At 37.0% G+C, this 11,100-nt stretch overlaps 1 protein-coding gene across 2 annotated transcripts; it reads left to right on the plus strand.

Annotated features, from left to right (window-relative positions):
• The first annotated feature begins 264 nt into the window (after window positions 1–264).
• On the plus strand, window positions 265–9,691 carry LOC132176933 (AMP deaminase). Of its 2 annotated transcripts, XM_059589092.2 has the most exons (19): window positions 268–973; window positions 1,392–1,594; window positions 1,888–2,104; window positions 2,422–2,606; window positions 2,759–2,810; window positions 2,943–3,070; window positions 3,167–3,346; window positions 3,513–3,580; window positions 3,714–3,856; window positions 4,689–4,750; window positions 5,626–5,739; window positions 6,752–6,892; window positions 7,663–7,815; window positions 7,993–8,046; window positions 8,125–8,235; window positions 8,447–8,620; window positions 8,686–8,766; window positions 9,058–9,156; window positions 9,247–9,691. In XM_059589092.2, exons 1-19 carry the CDS (start codon window positions 433–435, stop codon window positions 9,313–9,315), a joined length of 2,775 nt encoding a protein of 924 aa, XP_059445075.1. In that variant the 5' UTR covers window positions 268–432; the 3' UTR covers window positions 9,316–9,691. The 2 variants fall into 2 exon arrangements, with proteins under 2 accessions (XP_059445076.1, XP_059445075.1); XM_059589093.2 differs by lacking the exons at window positions 8,686–8,766; window positions 9,058–9,156; window positions 9,247–9,691 and having other exon boundaries at window positions 265–973; window positions 8,129–8,235; window positions 8,447–8,560.
• Window positions 9,692–11,100: the final 1,409 nt, after the last annotated feature.

The raw sequence follows: 11,100 nt of genomic DNA on the forward strand, positions 1-11,100 counted from the left end.
CCGGAGCCCAACCCAAAGTTATTTTGGGCTCATTTTAGATATATATGGCCCATTGTAAAGGGCTAGTAATTAGCCCAGCCTAAAAATTTACAGAGTGCGAGCCGCGCTGTGAACCCGCCCATTCCTCAAAGTCCAATACACTTCAATCTATTCCCGTGGATCCACGTCACGCTCGCACCGAAATGTACGGTGAGCAGGAGATCTCTCGCTGCCCATTGCACTGGAATGGAGCAAACGTCAAGGACCCCATAGACTCTGTACACGTGTACTTTGTCAGGTCCCACGAAGTCCACTTCCACTTCTCATTTCCTAAAACCCTTGGCTCCGACTCCGAGGCCTCGTTCATAGGTTTCCATGCTTTGAATTTTCACCGGTAGCGTAAAAATCAGCCTGTTCGAGAACAACACAGCGAAGTACCTCTCGCTCTCGTCCATGGATTCGTCTTCTTCGTCTTCTTCTTCTTCGTCTCCAACGACTTCGTCTCTGCAACTAGCCATGGCGGCCTTGGTGGGGGCCTCACTGATGGCCATCTCGGCCTTCTACATCCACAAGCGCAGCGTCGACCAGGTCCTCCAGCGCCTCATTGAGATCCGCCGCAAACCCTCTCGCAATGCCGGCGACCGTTTTTCCATCGAGTATGACGACGAGGCAGAAGAGGAAGAGGAAGCGGAAGCAGAAGAAGAAGAAGAAGAGCGAGACGACGACCGGGGGTACGGCTCCGACGAAGAGATGGTGGTTGATCGGAAAATGCGGGGCCGGAGTTTGTCTAGGTCGCTGGACGAGAACATGCTTCGGAGTTCTAAAATTTCGGCGTCGTTGCCCAATGTGGCGTCGAGGAATGATTGGTGGGACGAAGACCCCAAGCTTGATCAGCCACCGGTTGGACTAAGGGCTCAAGGTTTTGCTTTCTCGCTGGACAGACTCAATTTGATTCCCCAGGGGCTTCCGCCTCTTCGACTGGATCAAAGAGACGGTATGCCTTCCATTTTCTGCTTGGAAATTTAAAAAATAATTTTATTAAGGTTTTTAGTGATATTATTCTATAGAGGTTCGGAACACTTTGAATCAAATACGGTTCATTGTTGGTTGAAAATAATTTGAGAAATTAAAGTCATGTGATAAAAGAGAAAACAAAGATAATGCTATCTTTTACTTATAGTATTGCTTATAGTATTGTTGGCTTTCAACTTCTTGAGTTTCTGTATTTTTTAAGGAGTCTGTGTATACTATACATTTTAGAAGTTGCAATATTTTAATTACTTATAAATAAATAAAAAGTCATTTTCCCAATATTTGAGGATATTCTACTTGGTCTTGAATAGCTTTTCAATCAAAGGACAATTTGGGATCCTAAATTGCATCAAAATTTGTTTTCTTTTGGCTATTTGCAGGAGAGAATCAGTATGTCAAGCGTTCTGGTATTGGTACAAGGATAGTATCTGTTGGTAGGCTAGTGACTCCAAGATCCCCTGCTGGCAATGCTTTTGATAATGCAGGAGATTCTGACGAGGAAGGAACTGAGCTTGCAAATGAAGATGACATACTTTTTAGCTATGGATATATAGATTTTTCTACTGATATCACAAATGCACAAGTATGTGTAGTACTATTTACTTAAGCTCTTAACTGTCACATTCTAGTATACCAAAAGTAGGGTACAGATGATATTGAGGTTACCAAAATTAGCAGTTTCCTTGAAAAGTAAACTCAAATCTCAGGTTGTTACTTTGTTGTTCATTACAGGGCGAGTCATGTCAACATCAAGAAAAGTTCTGTAGTCTAATTATATACTTATTATTTCTGTTACTAAGGATACAAGTGTGACAACATATTTATGATTAAGTGAGAGAAATAATAAATCTGTTTTGCTGGTTGATGGATTTGCAGGATGTAAATTCAGACAACCACCAAAATTTGTGCACTGTTCCAATAATGGGTGACGATGGGAACTTTATGCAAGATAAGATGTGCAGTCCAACAGCAAGTGAAGCAAAAGCTGGTGTAGATCCGCTTAGCAACGGAAAGATAGATAATGCTTCAGGGCACATAGTGGGGAATGATCCTAATTTTGGCAACACTAATACTCTGAGAACAACAGTACATGGTATTTTCAACTTCCTTGTCCTAAAGAGTTTCATGGAGATCTATGTCTTGTTTCCATCACTTCTCTATTTTGTTGATGCCTGTATTTTCTGGTCATACTATCTGTTGACCAGCTCATTGGCGTTATTGACATTTTTCTACTTGTTGGGTTTTTTTAATCACAATTCTATGGGGAAAAAACCTAAAAAGTATGTTATAAAAATTTATCAGTTATAGAGATAATTAGCCAACCATTTGCACTCTTGTTTTGGTTAATTTGTATTATTTGAAGAAAAGACTAACTACTTGTGGCATATTTCTCTTTTGTCAAAACAATAGGTTCAGATTCAATGAGCACCGAAGAGGAAGAAGTACAGAAAATTATTCGTGAGTGTCTAGATTTGCGTAAACGTTATGTCTATAGAGAATTAGTTGAACCATGGTTGGTAGAAGCTGTTGGGGAATCTGGTGCGTCAAAGATGAATAGCGATCCATTTCACTTCGAACCTGCTGAACCAACAGCTGTGAGTTATTCTTTGCTTGTTCACTGTGTGAAATTTTCTAAAGATTTTTTCTGTTTTGTTTTAAAGTTAAACAACATATTAACATTCAAGTACTGCCATTCATTTGTTTGTTAAGCTTTCTTCTGATAATTTCTTTCTGGTTTTCCAAGCAGCACCATTTCAAAATGGAAGATGGAGTGGTACATGTTTATGCAAGTAAAAATGGTAAGCATAGCACTGTAGTTCAGAGTGCGGTAAAAGTAACAATTATTTGTTGAATACTTGATGACTGATTATCCTTTTGTGTTATTATAGGAATATTTAAATATTTAAGCCTTTCTCTGAATTTTAACTCAGATACTGTGGATCTTTTCCCTGTTGCAAGTTCAACAAGATTTTTCACTGATATGCATCACATCCTAAAAGTTATGTCTCTTGGAAATGTTCGATCTGCATGCTATCATAGACTGCGATTTCTTGAGGAGGTAGCATTCTGCGTTCTCCATTTTTCACTTCTATTTCTTAAATGTTCAACATAAATCTTACAAAATTCATTTGACATATATCTGAACATCATACAGAAATTCCGCCTTCATCTGTTAGTAAGTGCTGATAGGGAGTTTCTGGATCAAAAGAGTGCACCACACCGTGATTTTTACAATATCAGAAAAGTGGATACACATGTGCATCATTCTGCATGCATGAACCAGAAGCATCTCCTTCGCTTCATCAAGTCAAAGCTAAAAAAGGAACCTGATGAGGTAGAAACTGTCCCCCCACCTTTCCCTGAAGTTTTTGTTTGAGTTTTTCAACCTACATTTGATGAGTCAAAATCAAGGCAATTCCACTTTAATGTCTTACAAAATTTCTCCCCCTTTTCAATTTCATTTTGTTAATGCTTTTTACTTATGTAACTACTTTGGGCAGGTCGTCATATTCAGAGATGGAAAGTATATGACCCTTAAGGAAGTTTTTGAGAGTTTGGACTTGACAGGGTATGCACTATTATAGTTCTCTTGATTTATATTTGCAGAAGAACACCCCCCCCCCCCCCCCCCCCTCTTCCCAAATTTAAATGTGTTTTCACATGTATGCCCATGTTCTAAACTGAAGACAATTGCAATGCAGGCATGATCTCAATGTTGATTTGTTGGATGTCCATGCTGATAAAAGTACCTTCCATCGATTTGACAAGTTCAACCTTAAGTATAATCCTTGTGGACAGAGCAGACTCAGAGAGATATTCTTAAAGCAGGACAACCTTATCCAAGGTTTGGTTGATAATAACAGTTAAACCTATTGCTTGTAATTTTTTATGACTACAAACTGGAATGGGATTTAATTGCTTTGGAGAAACTTAGGGAAATACTGCTAGTTTCTGTTTGGCTTGGCCTATCCATTTATTGTGTAATTGCTTTGTCTCCTTCATTATTAGTTCAAAAGTTTGTTTAGAACATCACATGAACTTATCATTTAGAAATTTAGATTTTCTTCTGCTTAAACTTGGTAAATATGCATATGACATTGGATTTGTATATTCTTAAATAGTTTGAAGTGAATTGTTTTATCTCTCAATGTGCACCTATTATGGTTATTACTGTTTTGGTTAATTCATATGGGTGGTGCGTATTCGAAACCAAAAATATGGTTCATAAGAAAATGGAAAACATGAAATTAATTTAGTATTGACTAGTGTAAGAAAAGTTTTTGGGGAGGACTGAGTTCATTTATATAAGCATACTTAGCAGAGAATTGATCTTAAGTGCTTGCGTTGGTTACATATATACTTGTCATTTTACTTCAAGCAATATGTTTCTTGAATCCTTAACCATGTCTTTTCTATCCAATTTTTCTTTTTCTTTTTGGTGCTTTCATTTTGGTTAATTTTGAATCAAATCTCTCGAATACAGAGTAGGTAGGTTCCTTTGAGCCCTAATTTTATAGAATTCAACTTGGAAACTCATATTTTTCAAATTTAGATTCTATATTCTTTACCGTTTTAATTATTATTCTCTTCTTTTTACTTGTTCTGTACTTAAGATAGCAATCATCATTCTTAATTTATTACTTTTGTGAAGCTGATTGTTTGAGTGAATATTACAGGTCGGTTTTTGGCAGAAGTAACCAAGCAAGTTTTATCAGATCTTGAAGCAAGCAAATACCAGGTTTATTAATATATGGTGTCAGAAAGTGTAGAACGTCAAATTCATTTCTGCCTTGTTCTATTTCTCCTTTTCTATGGTCAACTGTATCTTTTGATTAGAGTATGCTTGTACTTATAATTGCCATTCTCTTGGTGATATTTTTGCACAAAAATCATGTCTCCAGCACTTAAGTTCAACATAAAAAAGATATTTGTATGTTTTAGATACATTTACATGTACAGTCTCTTCAAGGTTTTTGAATTCCTTAAACTTCCACAAATAATCTTTACTTGCTGACCAGGTTAGTTTGAAAGCCAAAATTTGATTGTGGATAGTTGATATTTGCTTTGTGAACTTTGTCTCAAATTTGAGCGATGTTTCTATATTGGTGGATCTCAAGTATTCTTCATGTCTATGGATTCCCTAATGCAATTGTTTTTGGATCTACTTGGTTCATTTTTTTTTAATTCATAATGGCAAATTTGAGATTTGTGGTTACTTTGGCAATGATGACAAAGAAAAAAAAAAGATTAATTGGCAGTATGTTTTCTTTGTAATAAAGGAATTGATGCAGAACACATTGTAAAGTTTTATAAAATAAAGGGTAAGATGAATTTTTGGTGTTTGAATAAGCCAAAAAGTATACTGCATCCTGGATCATCGAGGGCATAATACTGCTGCTTATATCAAATTGATTCTTTGGTGTGGAAAAATTCCGTTGTGTCATTTTTTTGATGTTGGCTTTGGTTTCGGTACACCTCTCTTAATAACTACCTTCACTTATCAGTTGTGCTGAACATAAATCAGTAGCTACACCAATTGGACTCTTGTCTCCTTGGTATCTCAAAGAATTGGTCACTTCAATTCTAAAGAGCTTATATGTCTCTCGTTTTCAGATGGCAGAGTATAGGATTTCCATTTATGGTCGGAAACAAAGTGAATGGGATCAGCTGGCAAGTTGGTTTGTTAACAATGCTATTTATAGTGACAATGCTGTTTGGTTAATCCAGGTATATTATGTTTTTAGCTTCTTATTCTCGTAGCTGCTTTAGTATATGTGGTTAATTGTCTATCCACTTTGCCAGTACTAAATTAAAAAATGAGGAGTTGGTCATGTTGCTGGTACCTCATGATCATTATATCTTCTATATGTTGAACTTGGTTTGTATGAATACATTTGGCGTGGTCCTGAATGTGGTAGCAGCATGGCTCTACTGCCTCAAGTAATTATTTATTTAGTATTTTTGTTTTATTCATGATCGTGGGGAAAAGATCATATTAAAAAGCAATATTGGACCTTTTGATGTTACTCCAGACTTTAGACCAAGCATATTGAACTTTCTTAAGCATATATGTGCACTTCTTTTATTCTGATCTAGACGTGTTAATTAATGAATCTCATTTTGCGTTGTGAAAAGATTACGTTTAAAAGTGATACTGGATTATTTTATCTTACTTCAAACTTTTTGGAAACTAAACGTTTGTTTAACAATACAATTTGCAGCCTTATGGCAATTCCTTTCTTTTGAACACATGGAAGATAAACCAGGCATAACATTTAGACACGGCAATATGGATTCTACTCTATGTGGCAAAAAGATCTTGTTGAAAAGTTATATGGGACTGCCATATTGCTTGGGACAATATACCCAGAGTGAACCTATGCAAAATATGTCTGTCCTGCACACATTTGAGCCTCATGATAATTTATTTATTTTGTGATGCCGTAAGAGATTGATTACATTTTGGAACGGGTAAAAAATGACTTAATTTTGCATAAATGATTCAAAACAATGTGGAACATCACATTCTGAAGAACCTTTATTGTCTTCTTAGTGGTAATTTTATTTCCTTGTTTCTCATTTGTCGGCTTTTATCAAATTTTTTGAATTGGATTTTCATTTTAATTTTACCAATGCATTGTTGATTGCAACTTTCTCCTTAAATTTCCGGTGAGTTGTATAGTTCTACATCATTTTTATTAACCTCATTTTCAATTTTTGTGTACACTTTGATGTGCAGTTACCACGTCTATATAACGTGTACAAGAAAATGGGAATCGTTACCTCTTTCCAGAATATTTTAGATAACGTTTTTATTCCACTATTTGAGGCCACAGTTGATCCAAGTTCTCATCCTCAATTACATTTGTTCCTGATGCAGGTTAGTTGAATGTCATATTTATGTATATCCCCTTTTTGATTGACAATTTTATAATCATTCCACTTTTCATTGATTAGATAGAGTTAATTCTCTTTGCCTTCTTTCTATTGGCCTTTTGATTGTCTAGTAGTGTTGCAGCATCATAAAAGTGTTCTCATTACATAGTTGTTCTTGTTTTTGCATGTTTTAGTGATCTTTAGTTTGTGATTTTATGCTAACATAGCACTCTGTGTATATTGGCTTATGGCTTATTTCTATTATCCAATGTTATTATTTTTTCTCTAATTCTACATGAGACAACTGCCAGTTTGTCTTTCTATTTGACTGAAGCGGCTTCACACTGCTCCATTTGAAGAACAATTTTCTTTGATAAGTAATCGAAATATTATTAAAAGTCTAAAGTGCCCCTAGGTACACATGAAGTGTGCAAGAGAGGTCACCTAAGGAGAAACAAAAGCATCTGTCTAAAGATACAATGTGTTGAAAAATAGACTTTTACTGTTTATCCCTTTTGAACCTTTAACCGTTTATCCGTGTTGAACCTATACCTGAGTCAAGTACTTGGCAAATTATGTCTCCTCTTTGCCCACCCTTCATTTTTCTGCATTCTTCTTGTCACTTGGGACCCTTTAACTTGAATTGAAGCACTTGTTTATACTGATTACTAATAGGTACTTGTTGCTAATGGCCAAACCATCTTATATGAGTTTCCCTCATCTTGTCTTATCTTATTGCCACCTCTTAATAAGGTTAATTGTTTCTTAATTCAGGTGGTGGGTTTTGATATTGTTGATGATGAAAGTAAACCAGAAAGGCGCCCAACTAAGCACATGCCAGCACCAGCCGAATGGACGAATGAGTTCAATCCTGCATTTTCCTATTACTCTTATTACTGCTACAGTAACTTGTATATTCTCAACAAGGTCTTACTATAGTTTATCTTCTTCACAAATTAACTTCATCTTGTCCTCTTATATTCTAGAAATGCTCCCCTTTTTTCTAATACATTCCATTCTTTTTAAAACCTCACCTTAGCACCTAAGAAAATAAAAAAATATGTAGTTGAAATGGATATAAAACTCTTTATCTTTTATTTTCAGCTTCGTGAGTCAAAAGGAATGCCAACAATAAAATTTCGGCCCCACTGTGGAGAGGTTTTATCTACCACTTGTGTTTCGGTTCCTATCCTTTTATGGTTATTGTGACGCTTATGATTTTCCCGACCTTTGTAGGCAGGTGATATTGACCATTTGGCTGCTACGTTCCTTCTATCCCACAATATTTCTCATGGGATTAACCTGCGGAAATCTCCAGTTTTGCAGTATTTGTATTACCTTGCACAGGTTTGATCCACATTCTCTCTCTCTCTCTCTCTCTCTCTCTCTCTCTGTGTTATTCTATATGCTAATCGGTGTGAACTACTCTGATTTTCTCCTGCCTGTCATAATATGCAGTTCTAAAGTTAGTTCATGGCATTGTGGAGTGTTTTTGGTAACTTTGTTAATGAATCCTGTCCCAATTTCGCTAATGTTGTAATTCCTGTTATCTTTTTAGATTGGATTGGCTATGTCACCTCTGAGCAATAACTCCCTCTTCTTGGACTATCACCGCAACCCCTTTCCCATGTTCTTCCAGCGTGGCCTAAATGTCTCGCTCTCAACTGATGATCCTTTGCAAATCCATTTGACAAAGGAACCTCTCGTGGAAGAATATAGTGTTGCTGCAAAGGTTTGTTAAATATTGTTTTATATCATTGCTCACGGTCATTTTTCTTATATAATCATATTTTGCAGGTCTGGAAGCTCAGTGCTTGTGACCTCTGCGAGATAGCTAGAAATTCTGTTTATCAATCTGGATTTTCACATCTCACAAAGGTAAGGAACTTGATGAACAGAAATCTTCAATTTGGCTTATACAAGGCTGAATTTGAGAAAAAAAAAAAGAAAAGACGACTATTTAAAACTGTAAATGGATTTGTACTCCGAAACTTTTTGGTTCAAGAAAGTTACAACCACCCCCTTCCGTTTGTTCTCCATTTGGTTGTGGGCAGGTTTGCTTTCGGCATGGAGAAGCAGAGTAATTGCCACCTGTTGTTACTTTATCATGGTAAACTATAGTAATGATAATGATAAATATTCCAGTTACTATTTTGATTCCTTTTGCAGTTGCACTGGCTTGGTGATAAATATTGTATGAGAGGCCCTGAAGGAAATGATATTCGCAAAACAAATGTACCCAATTTAAGGATTGCATTTCGGCATGAGGCAAGTTTTATGAGTTTTAACATAAACCATAAAGTGCAAGTAGTTTGATGTCTCTGCTGTTTCTTAGCTAATGAGATTGATGTTTCGCAGACATGGAAGGAAGAGATGCAGTATGTCTACTCAGGAAAAGCCCGGTTTCCTGAAGAAATAGAGCAATGAAGCAAACAGTATAGAATCCCTTCTTCCCTGTGAATAGGAGAGAATAGTTCAAAGGCGGGACCTACTTTCATAAGTGAGTCTTGTTCCAATCCCCTGGCTTCACTCAATATAAGAGTTTATTAGGAGTTGCAGTTTCAAGAGGGATGAATCAATTTTGTTAGGCCAATATTGTAATGTTCTATCAATCTCCATACCTACTTAACCGATTTTGTCCAGGTCAAGTGGGGATTTTAGTTTGTACAGGTAGATGGTGGTTTTGCCTTGCTTGTGGCATGATCTTTGGAAAATGACTTCATTTTGGACTATCTATACTTTAAATATCTGTCTCATCTGATAAAGATGCCGTATGATCTACGGTGGATTCTTGCCCTGTCTACACCATTTTTTACTCTAAAAGTGATGAATGATACATGAAAAAAGTGAACCGTCCTTTACATTAGGCTCCATTATTTAACCTTTTTTTTTTCTCCCTAAGCATACTGTTTCCATTAAGAACTAAGAGAACCATATTCATTTGCAATGTTCCTAAAGGCTAAAGGTGCCAGTGACAGGTGAACCTATGATTCTCGAAATAAATAAAAAATCCTAATTAGATGAAAATATAGTGGTAAAAAGGAAAAAACCCATTAACCTAAACGTGTCCCAGTCCCGTGCTTTGTCATTGCCTCTCCTCCTCCCTTTAGCCCCCAAGCTCTGTTTAGCAGCCACATAGACATCTCTGTCCGAACTGGCCAATTTTTCCTTTTTTAATGTAGAGCTTGAATCTAACTTTTGCTGCCATTATTGCTTGGTAATTGCTATGTCAAATAAGTGAAGGATTCACTTGGATACTCCATGGCCGACTCCGCCTAAAGACACAATTGCAGTACCCAAGCAAAGGCATGTATGTCGCTATTGTTAGGGCTGAGAAGGGTTTCCCAATCCTTCAACACTTCAATATGCCGTCGTTCCTTTGCCCATTGTCACTTCACTACTCAATCTCCCACGGGCCGAATCTTGTTCTTAGCCAATCTGTCTCAGCGGGAGCAATACTTCTACTCCGCAGAAATCAAAGAGGGTGGAACCCTACCCCCAATCTCTGTTCAAATATTTGAAGAGGACAGGTTCCAATTCTGTAATGGCTTGTTATACACTCACAGGATCGGTCAAAACTGCATGATTGGTGACGGTGGTAAAAACTACATCATTAGTCCCGACACCGGAGAGGTCTCCCCTCTTCCTTATGAACTTCGGCAATGGCGGATTGGAGATGGGTTCGATCAATACTTTGGGTTCGATCCTTCGTCCAACAAGCATAAGGTTCTCATTGTTCATTATGATATGTGGCTTTTCAGGATTTTTACTCTAGGCAGTGGCGGATCGTGGAGAACGATACACACGTTTCTATCTAAAGAAAAAATTAATCATCCATGGCCTCGCAATGTTGTGTATGCTAATGGCACAATTCATTGGTTTTATTTTGGTTCTGAATATGTGGTGGATCATCCTGATGTTGAGATATATTATCGTATTCGTGGGCGTGGCAGAAATGATCTACACCAGAAATGTATAGTATGTTTTGATATGGCGGATGAGCAATTTACAAGGATTCATTTCCCTGATGATGATTCGTTCCCTCAATATCTAACTGAATTTGGTGGACGTTTGGCTTTGTTGGAAGAGTTTGTATTGCGGAACAGGAAGATGTTGGGGTACAATGTGCTGGACGTGGAATATGATAAATTGCAGTATTGGGTATTGGAAGTCTACAAGTGGGTTAAGGAAACAATTCATTTGCCTTTTGGT

Source organism: Corylus avellana, chromosome 4 (assembly GCF_965113065.1).
Source record: "Corylus avellana chromosome 4, dhCorAvel1.hap1.2, whole genome shotgun sequence".
NCBI lineage: Eukaryota > Viridiplantae > Streptophyta > Magnoliopsida > Fagales > Betulaceae > Corylus > Corylus avellana.